Source organism: Tachyglossus aculeatus, chromosome 11, assembly GCF_015852505.1.
Source record: "Tachyglossus aculeatus isolate mTacAcu1 chromosome 11, mTacAcu1.pri, whole genome shotgun sequence".
Classification (NCBI taxonomy): Eukaryota; Metazoa; Chordata; class Mammalia; order Monotremata; family Tachyglossidae; genus Tachyglossus; species Tachyglossus aculeatus.
The window spans coordinates 66,954,107-66,967,343 of NC_052076.1; the positions used below are offsets into that span (position 1 = coordinate 66,954,107).

The following is a 13,237-nucleotide window of genomic DNA, read 5'->3' on the forward strand; positions in this document are numbered from 1 at the left end:
AGAGAAGTGAAATGACTTTCCCAAGGTCACACAGCAGACAAGTGGCTGATCTGGGATTAGAACCCATGACCTCCTGACACCCAGCCCCGTGTTCAATCCACTACACCATGCTGCTTCTATGAGAAGGGAAATGGGTGGGATGAGAGGATGGGTTGACCTTTCTGGGGTGGAAGGGGAAAAGAGCCAGGGCTTTCCCCAAAAATGAAATGTTCCAATATGTTTTATTTGTTCAGTTGACTGATACGACAACAAATTAAGAGGGCAATTGATCCTTTTACCTGAACGGGAATGAATGCCACATACACAAATGTCCCAATGAGAGCTGTAGAACCCAAAATGGCACAGGAGTACACAGAGCAAGCCATTATGAGGATAGGAACAGTGGCTGGCAAGGGGCAAAATAAGGCTGCTTCGAATAGGGAATAGCCGTCACTTGACAAAATATTGATAACCTGAAACAAAAACAGCCAAGGGTTAGCATAACCTTAGATCAGATCTATAATTCTATTTATCTGTTTTAGTGGTATTGACACCTGTCTACTTGTTTTGTTTTGTTGTCTGTCTCCCCCTTCTAGATCATGAGTTTGTTGTTGTGTAGGGATTGTCTCTATCTGTTGCCGAACTGTACTTTCCAAGTGCTTAGTACAATGCTAATGGACAATGGGACGCAGCGTGGCTCAGTGGAAAGAGCACGGGCTTTGGATTCAGAGGTAACGGGTTCAAATTCCGGCTCCGCCACTTGTCAGCTGTGTGACTTCGGGCGAGTCACTTAACTTCTCTGTGCCTCAGTTCCCTCATCTGTGAGCCCCATGTGGGACAACCTGATCACCTTGTATCCTCCCCAGCGCTTAGAACAGTGCTTTGCACGTAGTAAGTGCTTAATAAATGTCATTATTATTATTATTAATGCTCTGTACGCAGTAAGCACTCAATAAATAAGATTGAATGAATGAATGAAATCCACATTCTCTTTACCAAGGATTTTCACTGAGCAAAGAAAGGAAGGGGAAAGATTGTGTTTAACTTCATTGCGATCAATTAGTCAACTCATCAGTGGTATTTATTGAGCACTTAGCACTTGACAAAATATTGATAACCTGAAACAAAAACAGCCAAGAGTTAGCATAACCTTAGATCAGATCTATAATTCTGTTTATCTATTTTAATGGTGTTGATGCCTGTCTACTTGTTTCGTTTTGTTGTCTGTCTCCCCCTTCTAGATCGTGAGTTTGTTGTTGTGTAGGGATTGTCTCTATCTGTCACCAACTTGTACTTCCCAAGCACTTAATACAGTGCTCTGCACACAGTAAGCGCTCAATAAATATAATTGAATGAATGAATGAATGCAGAACATTGTTCTAAGAGCTTGAGAGAGTGTAATGCAACAGAATTAGCAGGCACATTCCCTGTCCATAATGAGCTTACAGTTTCACGTCGAACAAAAATGGTGACTGCCAGCCCAGGTTGAGTGTGTGAAGTTCTAATGATAATTAGGTTTCCAGCTCACCTCACCCACGGAGACGTGTGTCAGAGCCTTAGATGACACCAGATTTTCAAACACCACTGTAGAGATGGCAACTCTCAACCTGATCGCTGTGCGGTAGTTGATAGCCCAAGCCAGTGCCCAGAATACGACTTTGGTGAGTTCGGTGAGAAAAAGCGCAACGCACAGGCTGATTCCAATGAGGAGGTTGCTGGATCTCTTCTCGGTGTGCTCCAGGATTTTGTGAAGCAGAACAGTCTGCAAAATAGCACAAAATAAATTTTGGTACACTCCAGGGCTAGAATGTTTATCACTACCAATGATCAACACTCTTGTGCTAAACTCTTGTATAACGCCTTCTTTTTGTGAAAGGCTATTTAAAACCTGCTTATAAGGACTGGTGCTCCTTACTCGTAGTAGTAGCTTTGTGGATCTGGGGTTCCCTCCTTTCCTCTATTAGATCCTAAAACGGGTTGGTCCTGGGGCCACGTTAGGGCTTTAGGCTGCCTCCCACATTTTGTTTTATCCCTACCACTCTTTGCCTCCTTAGATTATCAACAGCTGGTAGTACTCATTTCTTCTAGTTCTTCAGTCCATTGTTCTTACTCTCCCATCTCTGACACATTGCTCACTCCTTTCTCTTTGCCCGGAACCCCCTTCTGCCTCAGTTTCACCAAACCTTATCTCTACATCCTTCAAAGTCTACTTTAAGAGCAACCGCCCCCAGAAAGCTTTCTCTGATTAAACCTTACACCGTCTTGGTCATCACTTTCCCATCAGCCACCTCAGCATTCCCTGCGTATTTGTTAGGGTTCTATTATCTTATTGCTAATATTTATGTGTCTCTTCTCATATAACAATTGTATAGCCATCAATTTACCATCTACTCTCACTATAAGATGTACGTTTCTTGACAGGAAAGGCACAGAAGGTGGCCAATCAGTAATGTTGACTCTGATGTTGGTCCTGGCAGTCATTTTTTCATAAAGTCACCTAGAAGTCCATAGAAAAATCTATAAATTGAATACTGAGTTTCTCTTATACCTTTCCCAATGAAGGGAGCTCTATAATTTTCCAGAGCCAATTTTCTACCCCTACTTTGCAACATCATTCAGGTGAAGACAACAAAATCACTGTTCTAAGTATTGGGGTAGTGCAAGTTAATCAGGCTGGATAGAGTCCCTGTTTCACACTGGGCTCACACTCTTAGTCCCCATTTTTTACAGGTGGAGTGAGAGCTTGCTCTTCACGGTGAAGCGTTTGACTAGGCAGACCATCATGGGCCCAGCTAGCCTCAGAATGCAGTAGCCTCATGCTGGGCCAGGAAAGGGGATAATACACAGTGCCACTTCCCCACGGCTTTGCCAAGCTGAGGAAACAGAAGCAGTGCAATGGCTACCTCAGCCTTGGAGCCAATCTACTGCATCATCATCATCATCAATCGTATTTATTGAGCGCTTACTATGTGCAGAGCACTGTACTAAGCACTTGGGAAGTACAAATTGGCTACATATAACATATACATACTGCAGCTGCTGCCTCCATAGTACACCAAGGCCCTCCAGCCCCAGCTGGGTCTTTGAGGGCTGTGTTATTATTATTATTATTATTATTGTTATTAATTATTATTGTTGTTATTATTATTGTTTTTATTATTATCTTCCCCAGCTTCTGAGCAGTGCTAGTTCTTGGCGGGTCTCAAGTTGCAGAGGCAGGGGCGTGGAGCCTGAGGCAGCTTTGTCGTCTGGCTCTCTCCTGCTTCAAAACCTTATTGAAGGCCCATCTCCTCCAAGAGTCCTTCCCTTACTAAGCTTTCCTTTCCTCTTCTACCACTCCCTTATGCATCGCCCTGACTTTCTCCCTTTCTTCATCACCCCTCCCAACCCCATAACACTTATGTACATATCTGTAATTTATTTATAATAATGTATGTCTCCCCCTCTAGCCTGTAACCTCATTGTGGGCAGGGAATGTGTCCATTATATTTTTATATTGTACTTTCCCAAGCGCTTAGTACAGTACTCTATACACAGTAAGCACTCAGTAAATATGATTGACTGACTGACTGACGTGGGTACGACCCCATGAAGCCGTACCCCATCGACCCTAAGGCCTGGTCACAGATTTTGCTCCTTCTGTTTGCCCCAACCACAACAGAAACCTCTGCTAGAGGCCTGCAAAGGTGGTCTCCTCAGCTTAGTTTAAGGTTCTTTCAATCAGTGGAAATTATTGAGCCCTTACTGTGGCAATAGCCCAGTTCAAACCGCTTGTTCACTGCCATTCTCACCTAAGCTTTGCTAAATGACAATGCTTCTCAGAGGAACATAAACAATAGCTATGTAAAAAGAGGAACTCAGAATTTGGGCCATATTTCCCAGGTAAAATATAGACATTGATGAGGTTTCAGGAGGGTCTCCTGACCCACTCACCGGCCCGATAGCAGCCATAATTATGCAAATGAAGTTGGCCACTATATCCATCAGGATTCGGGTCTTCTGGAATCTCCAAACCACTCTTCGTACAGAAGCTTTCTCTGGGCCTACCCTTGCTATCTCTTCTTCCCAAAGAAAACGAAATCTGTTTGAGAGAAAAAAAAAATGCTTGGGTTTTTCCGGTCACCAGTTTCATAGAAGCATTTCTACTAATCCTCACATTTCAGGGACCAGCTGCTGTGAGGTAAAATGTTTTCCATATATATGGAGAGAGCGAGCAAGGGAGAGATGGAGCAGAGAGAGGGGGATGCTTGTTATTCATATAAAACGTGATGCTACAGATGGCGAGATCCTTTGCATGCGTATACATGGAGTTGGAAAGACATACACATGGTTGAAACTCGACCCAGGCCAATCTAGTGTATGGCACGTAAAAGAGGCTTGCTCCTCATGAACTGAAGCTATAGAAATTTGGGAGAACAAGTGATAGATATGTGGCTAAAATACACTAACATAATATTCTTCTGGTCCTTGGTGTAGCAGGATTAACCGTGTTCAGATCAGTAATGTTGCTTCTTACCACTGTTCGGATAACAGGTGTGGGTAGGTTGGAACTACCCAGTGAGGTCTGGGGAGACTCAAATTATCTATTAATCAATCAATCATGTTTACTGAGTAGTTACTGTGTGCAGAGCACACTCTTGGGAGAGTACAGTATAAGAGAGTTGGTAGGCATGTTCCCTGCCCACAGTGCCAGGCATGATGGAGTGTTTACTTGACATTACGTAAATCATTTCTTCTAAAATGGAATAATAGCTCCAGAGGCTACTGGCCGACATACGTTTCTTCATAGTCCCTTTGCTTATGACGTATTCATTTTTGGAAAATACTCTGGTTTGAATCACCTCAGGACCCAGATAAAAGTAACAGGAACACAAATGTAAAGGCATAAAATATCAGCAGCAATTAAGGAAAAGTTCAGAGGTAAAATTATGTTATTTCCTCCTGTCATTGACTCCTGAATCCTTCACCTGGCCAGGCAGCACTTTCTAGAGTCACAGCCACCTCCATGGATAAACAGCTCAAATTTCTGGAAACCACAGACCTGCCTCATCAGAACAAAGCAGGTTTCTGGAACCTCTTCAATCAAGCAATCAATTGTATTTATTGAGCGATTACTTTGTGCAGAGTGCTGTCTGCATTTGGGAGAGAACAACAAAGTTGGTAGACTTTCCCTGCCCACAGGGAGTTTACAATCTAGAGTGAAAGACATTAAAATAATTTACAGATATGAACATAAATGCTATGGGACTGAGGATGTGGCGAAGAGCAAGTGCTTAAGAGGTACAGCTCCAAGAGCATAGTTGTTGCAGAACAGATAGCAAGTAGATGAAATGAGGGATTAGTTGGGGGAGGCCTCTTGAAGGAGAAGAGAGTGTAGGAGGGCTTTGAAGGTGGGTAGAGATGGTGGTCTGTCAGATATGAAAGGGGAGGGAGTTCCAGGCTAGAGGCAGGGCACGAGGAAGGGGTCAGCAGGGAGCTAGATGAGTTTGAGGTATAACAATTAGGATGGCATTAGAGGAGCAGAATGCGTGGACAGCTTTGTAGTAGGAAATCAGCAAGGTAAGCTAGGAGGGGGAGAGCTGATTAAGTGCCTTAAACTAATAGGAAAGGAATGTGTTTGTTGCATAGGTGGATGGGCAGCTACTGGAGGTTCTTGAGGAGTGGGGAGAAGTGGATTGAACATTTTTTAAGAAAAATGACTCAGGCAGTGGAGTGAAGAGTGGACTAGAGTGGGGAGAAACGAGGAGGCAGATGCAGTAGTCAAAGTGGAATATAAGTGCTTGGATCAGTGTGGTAGCAGTTTGGATGGAGAGAAAAGGGCAGATTTTGGACATGTTGTGAAGGTTGAACCAACAGGATTTGTTGACAGATTGATTTTGCGGTTGAATGAGAGAAATGAGTAGAGGATAATGTCAAGGTTATGGGCTCGTGAGACAGGGAGGATGGGGTGTTGTCCAAATGGAAGGGAAATTCAGACAGGACAGAGTTTGGGTGGGAAAGATTTTGGACAGAACTCCTCATTTCCCTCATTTTCCAGGCATGGTCAGGACCAACCAAATAAATAAGAGGTTATTAAATTGGCAAAAAATAAAACAAAATAAAAATGCTACTCTTTATAGGACCTGTTAGCCAAATATAACTCCAGGGCCACATTTTATAACACCTAAAATGTAAGCTCCTTGTGGGCACGGATCCTGTCTACCAACTGTACTGAACTCTTCCAAGTGCTTAGTATAGTTTTCTGCATACAATAAGCACTCAGTAAACACCTTTGATTGATTGATCCACCTATAATAATAATGATAATAATAATAACCATAATAATGGTACTTGTCAAGCACTTACTATCTGCCAAGCACTGTTCTAAGTGCTGGGTTAGTACAAGTTAATCAGTTTGGACATAGTCCCTGTCCTATATTGGGCTTACACACCTAGTTGCCATTTTTTACGTTTGAGGTAACTGAAGCACTGAGAAGTTAAGTGGCTTGGCCAAGGTCACACAGCAGACATGTGGCAGAGGCAGGACTTGAACCCATGACCTTCTGACTGCCGGGCCCATGCTCTATCCACTACGCCATGCTGCTACGTATTCCACTATGCTATAATGAGGGTTTCTGTATAGGTCCTATTCTGCTGTACTTGCTAAGAGGTCAACTCCTTTTAATAATCATATCTTCAAACAGTTAATAACCATATCTTCAAACGTAGTTTCTATAAAAGCAACTAATTGGATTTCAGAGTCCTTTGTTTTAATAGCTGCGACTGCAACAGAACTTTGTAATTTCCTTAATTCCTTACAAAGATACTTTTGGTGAAGCCTGGTGGTTTCAGATGGCTACAGAAGCTGGAGACTATTCTCCAGGGACTGATAACCTTTCTTCCTTTCATTGTCGTAAATAAATCAATCACTCCCAGGGCCTCGGAGAAGGCATTGGGCCACAAGCCCAAGGCAGCTGTTACCTTCCTCCTCAGGGAAAAGTGGACAGGAGCTGGCTGCCGTGTCTCCAAATGGTGTCACATCATCATCATCATCATCATCACTGTCGATTAGTATTTGTTGAGCACCTGCTGGGTGCCTGGCTCTTTTCTAGGCACCCCATTCCACGCAAACTAAGCCAGCTGGCAGGCCCACCCATCTAGAAAGTGGACTAGATGGGAGGGAGCCTGCTACAAACCAAAGCCATTCTGGCCTGCGAGCAAAAGGGCTCTCAGGACAACTTCCTGGGAGTCAGCAGAGGAAGGTACTAGTCAGAGAAAGAACTAAGAATCACGGTTAGAGAGGGTTGGGAGAGGAGCTCCAGGGGCTCCAGATCTAGCTTGGACTCCATTATTTGTGTGTTGAACAAATTGAGTTTTCTCAGGTCAAAGGCCACATTTGAGGGGAAAGAAACAGACCATACTCACTTGCCTGATTTCCCTCCTGCCCCTCCCCACCAAGTTATTATTCTTACTATTGCAGAATTTGTTAAGCTTTTACTATGTATTAAGCACTGTGCTGGGGCAGGAGCAATTGAATCAGCTCAGACATAGTCTGCAGCCCACATGAGACTCACAGTCTAAAGGGGAGAGAGAGTGGGTATTGAAATCCCCATTCTATTGATGAGGAAACTGAAGCACAGAAATTTGAAGTGATTTGCCCGAAGTCACACAGCAGGAAAGTGGCAGAGCAGGAAAGTGGCAGAGTCGGAATTAGAACGCAGATCCTCTGACTTTCAGGCCCATTCTCTTTCCATTAGGAAGCAGTGTTTCTCACAATATTCTCACCTCTATTTGTATATAATCTTTGCTTATCTACCTGATTAGATTTAACTTCTGGAGAGCAGAGACCCTGTGTCTTACTTCTGTTGGACTGAGGGTTTACCAAGCCCTTAATACAGTACTTCACGCTCAGTAAGTGCTTATTATTGCTACTATTGTCGTATTTGCTAAGCAATTACTATATGTCAAGAGCTGTTCTAAACACTGGGATTGAATGCAATTTAATCAGATTGGACCCAGTCCCTGTCCCACTTGGGGCTCACAGTATAATAATAATAATAATAATAATGGCATTTATTAAGCACTTACTATGTGCAAAGCACTGTTCTAAGCGATGGCACTGTCCTAAGCACTGAAGCAGGAGGGAGAACAAGTTTTTAATCCCCATTTTTCAGTTGAGGAAACTGAGGCACAGAGGAGCTTTGTGACTTGCCCCAGGTCAGATAGCAAGCTATTGGCACAGCCAGACTTAGAACCCAGGTCCTCGGACTCCCTGATGCATGTTCTTTCCACTAGGCCATGCTCAGAAATTCCTCTGATGAGGATGATGATGATGATGATGACGGTACCAGTCAGAACCCACATCATAAATGCCATTTTAACAAGAAGCTCTGGATAACTTCAGGAGTAATGCAGTGATTCCACGAACCTCCTTGCATTGGGGCCTGATCTGTCAAGATGGGATAACGGCGGCAAGGTGTCCCCAGTTAGGGTTCCTCTGTACCCCTTGATCATTAGAGGCGTGAGCCACGAAAATGTTGCAAATGAGAGCAACCCTGCATCATCCACCGGATTGGAGGAAAACCTGCAACAAGAATGGTTTCAACAGGAGTTTGATGTTTGACACCGCCCCTCCACCCGAACCCCCTCCGACCCTGACCTCACAGATATCAAGGAGGGATAATGACCTCGTGGGGATTTGGGGGCCAGAACTTCTCATGCAGAGGCCAGCAGGCCTCTTTCTAGAGTGAAGGAGACAATAACTCACATCAGTCATGAATGAATTACAAGAAAAGGTCACCCTGTGGAGGAGGCAATTTGCCCTCTGGAGCACAGGAGCTGTCAGAAGCCAGTTCCTTAGCCAGTGTCACAGACCTGCTTCTCCCTCAAGGCCGCTGGCGCTGTTCTCTGCCAGCCCCCTTGACTAGCGGGTCTCTGGCATAGATGTCGTTCACCTCGGGGCTCCCCGAGGTCAGGAAAAAAACAAGGGGGAGGAAGCAAGAATACTTTTACAATTAGATAATTGGCATGAGGTTTCCAAGCCAGTGGCATTTCCTATAGTAAGGCAGCATCTTTCAAGTCTGATTCTTGGTGAGAAGCTGTGCCCGTAGGGACTCAGTAATCAGCCAACAACATGTGAGAGGCGATGCCCAGGCTGGGGGAGGGCAGGGGGACAGAAGAGGAGGGAGGACATTGGCAAAGATTCACCCAGCCGCAACCCTCATGACTGAACAGTTGTTTGAAACCTCCAGTTTCGGTCTCCCGGGTGGGCACTGTGGACAATCCATCCCTTCTGGTTCTCCATCTCAATAGAAACCTGCTCCCAAAGCCTCTGGGTTTGAAGCTGGAATCTGTAGCACTTACTTGGCCCAGGGACGCAAGGGGATCAGGGTTTTTAAGCCAGAGTCGTAACGCTCAGCGAAGGATCTCCGATGGCTCTTCCTGTCCAGGTCGGAGATCAGGTAGGGCCCAGCGCCAACCATGATGACTGTGTCTGGGCCTCTGGCTCGCTTTCCTGCTTCCAGTCAATGATCCAACTGGAGTGAAAACCTCCCTCTCAGCTCCACCTGATTTCGGCCTTCAGGCCTCTCAGTCAGGGCAGCCTCCTGATTGACACATAATTAATAATAATTCATAACAATGGTCTTTATTAAGTATTTATTATGAGCCAAGTACTACACTAAGCACTGGGGATACAAAATCATCAGGCCGGATGCAACCCCAGTCCCACTTGGGGCTCACAGCCTAAGTAGCAGGGAATAGGAGTTAATTTCCATTTTACAGATGAGGAGACTGAGGGACAGAGAAGGTTACACAGGCAAATAGCAGAGCTGGGATAAGAATCCAGGTCATTTGGCGCCCATGATCTTTCCACTAGGCTGTATTGCTTTTAGGTGGAAACTGGATATGCCTTCTTTTCCCCTCTAAAAGTTGGACCTTCCTTCTCTTCTTTAACTTTTCCTAGCACTTGTAATAATCTTCTGTACTAAGTCCACCTGGCACCCCTGCTTCCCTTCAAATACCACCTAAGAGCTCATTTCCTCCAGGAAGCCTTTTATTCATTTATTTGGGACTCTTCCTTGCTCTTTTTTTTATAGTATTTGTTAAGTCCTTTCTATGTTCCAAGTACTGTACTAAGCGCTGGGGTAGATACAAACTAATCAGGTTGGAGACAGCCCCCAGCCCACATGGGGCTCACAGTTTTAATCTCCTTTTTTATATATCAGGTAACTGAGGCACAGAAAAGCGAAGCGAATTGCCCAAGTCACACAGCAGACAAAAGGTAGAGCTGGGCTCAGAACCCAGGTCCTTCTGACTTCCAGACACAGGCTGTATCCACTAGACCACACTGCTCTTGTTTACTCTCCCATCCTCTTACATTGAATGTGGTCATTCACCTGGTTTTAAGGTGGACAGTCCAGATTTCAGCTGGTCTGTCCCATCCTCCATTGATACAGCACTAGCTGTCTTTTCTGTCTGGAGTTTTTATTTTGAACCCCCTGCTCTCTCTGCCTCACCTCCTACCCTCAGTCCCACAACTAAGAAATGGCCCTTGTGTTAAAGGGACCAGAGAGGGGAATGTGATGTTTCTTGGGTGAGGAAGGGGGTCAAGGGTTCCCCTGATGACACACTCTCGGTTTTGCAGATCTCCACAAGTAACCCTTGTGTGTGAACTTGGGATGCCACCTTGTTACATCCCAACATATTGTTGGTTGCTTAGCAAAGGGGTGCCTGGAGATCTCTAGTGCTATTAGAGGCCACCCCAACCCCACATTGTTTGTGTTTGTGCTTGGAAATAGGGACAACAAGTTCCCATCAGATGCTTCTTTGGTGTGAAGTCCCTGGTGGGGAATCCTATCCCTGGCTCGTTTTCTGGAACAACTCTAGCAGGTCACCCCAAGAGTTCGCTGACCATTGACCAATTTTGGCCCCATTGTGATGCTGAGATGTGCAAAATAGGAGACTCGAGGGGAGAAACCTTTCCCAGGGCCAGTAAGCCTCTTTTCTTTATTAGTCCTTTCTAGGTATCACCGTCACCTCTTCCCTAGTCCTTCTGTTTTACCTGTCTTGGGCCCTAGTCAGGTGCTAATCTCAATAAGAAATTGGTTCTGGTTTGTAAACCGAGGCCCTTTCTCCTTACCTACTTGGGATTACAGCTGGAGGCTTTGGATCGCTGGAAACAGAGCTATGCTTGCTAAAGTTGGCAATGCCCCCAAAATGGAACTGTTTCATCAAGGAGCCTGAAGTGACAGCTTTGGCTAACATCTCTCTCCAGTCTGTCACTCTTCCAAAAGGCAGGAGTGAGAAGCTGTCTCATGTCAAAAATATCTTTTGCTGCCAGCCAGCTGGATGGGTGGGGGAGTGAATATAAGTAGGAGCCAGCCCAGAGAAACTTGTCCTGCTCCTCTAAAAGCTGAGCCAATGGACTATCTTCTCAATTTCTTGAGGATGAAAGACTCATCATCACCCAACACCCTGACTCCAGACACAACTGCTCTTTCAAACACCTTTGGTTTGCCTTTGTGAACTAAGTGCTTAGTACAGTATTCTGCACACTGCAAGCAGAGTGCAGAGAATGTGTCGGTTCATTGTTATATTGTACTCGCCCAAGTGTTTAGATAAGTTCTTTGCACAGAGTAAGTGCTCAATAAATACTATTAATTGAATGAATGAATGAACGGTAAGCACTTGATGAATACAAGTGATCCTGAGGTCTAACCTGAGTCCCTCTTGCTGTAGATTTAGTCCATTTCTTCTGTCCTCGGTGGAGATAGGGAAAGCTGGTTGTATCTCTGAAATCGTGCCATTTGGTGTATCTAGAGATTAATAGTTGTATTAGAGAAGTAGCGTGACTCAGTGGAAAGAGCATGGGCTTTGGAGTCAGAGGTCATGGGTTCAAATCCCAGCTCCGCCACTTGTCAGCTGTGTGATTTGGGGCAAGTCACAACTTCTCTGGGCCTCAGTTACCTCATCTGTAAAATGGGGACTGTGAGCCCCCCGTGGGACAACCTGATCACCTTGTAACCTCCCCAGCACTTAGAACAGTGCTTTGCACATAGTAAGTGCTTAATAAATGCCATTATTATTATTATTATTATTACCTCTTTCCTCTCAGTCTTGCCTTGCTTCTAAGTGCTTTTGTTCCTCTCTAAGGCGGGGAGGTTTAGCAGCCTTCCATGTCACATTCGCCCAACTTTTCAGTCTCCCTCACGGGGCGCTTCCTCTGAGCCAAAGAGAGAAAGTAAGCTTCTTAGGTCATTCAGTCATATTTATTGAGCGCTTACTGTGTGCAAATAACTGTATTACTACTAATAATAATAATAATGGTATTTGTTAAGCGCTTACTATGTGCCAAGCACTGTTCTAAGTACTGGGGGGATACAAGGTAATCAGGTTGTCCCACGTTGGGCTCACAGTCTTAATTCCCATTTTATAGATGAGGTAACTGAGGCACAGAGAAGTTAAGTGACTTGCCCAAAGTCATACAGCTGACAAGTGACAGAGCCAGGATTAGAACCCATGACTAAACATAAACAGACACATTCCCTGCCCACAGTGAGCTCACAGTCTAGAGAGCTCTGCTCAGGGCAAGGATAGTGAAGGGACATCATTTTTCAGAAGAAAATTCCATTTGGGCCCTAAATTGGCTCAGGGCCTCACCTCATGGCACAAGCCTGTCGTTAGGCAGACGAAGTCAAGTTCCACTAGTCCCACCTCCACACCTGCCCTTGGATCCCTGACATTCATTCAATCATATTTATTGAGCACTTACTGTGTGCAAAGCACTGTACTAAGCTCTTTCTGATCCCCTTTTTCAGTTGAGGTAAGAGGCACAGAAGGGCGAACTCCTTTCTGATCTCCCAACCTCCCGTCTCTCCCCACTTCAGTCTATACTTCACTCTGCTGCCCGGATTATCTTTCTACAGAAATGCTCTGGGCATGTCAACCCCCAGCCTCAAAAATCTCCAGTGGTTGCCTATCAACCTTCGAATCAAGCAAAAACTCCTCACTATAGGCTCTCTGTCACCTTGCCCCCTCTTACCTCACCTCCCTTCTCTCCTTCTACAGCCCAGACCACACACTCCGCTCCTCTGGTGCTAACCTTCTCACTATGCCTCGTTCTCTCCTGTCCCGCCATCAACCCCTGGCCCACATCCTACCTCTGGCCTGGAATGCCCTCCCTCCTCACATCCGCCAAACTAGCACACTTCCCCCCTTCAAAGCCCTACTGACAGCTCACCTCCTCCTGGAGGCCTTCCCAGACTGAGCCCCCTTTTCC

General features: G+C 45.2%; 1 protein-coding gene across 1 annotated transcript in view; it reads right to left on the reverse strand.

Moving 5' to 3' along the window:
• The window catches only part of ABCC12 (ATP binding cassette subfamily C member 12), a 70,363-nt gene extending 58,189 nt beyond the window's left edge, over positions 1 to 12,174 (reverse strand). The window contains exons 1-6 of the mRNA XM_038753874.1: positions 12,060 to 12,174; positions 9,322 to 9,563; positions 8,387 to 8,542; positions 3,913 to 4,060; positions 1,508 to 1,741; positions 279 to 452 (exon numbers count right to left, since the gene is read on the reverse strand). Coding sequence (XP_038609802.1) covers positions 279 to 452; positions 1,508 to 1,741; positions 3,913 to 4,060; positions 8,387 to 8,542; positions 9,322 to 9,440 — 831 coding nt within the window. The 5' untranslated portion in view covers positions 9,441 to 9,563; positions 12,060 to 12,174. The remainder of the gene's footprint in view (positions 1 to 278; positions 453 to 1,507; positions 1,742 to 3,912; positions 4,061 to 8,386; positions 8,543 to 9,321; positions 9,564 to 12,059) is intronic.
• Between the last annotated feature and the right edge of the window lie 1,063 nt (positions 12,175 to 13,237).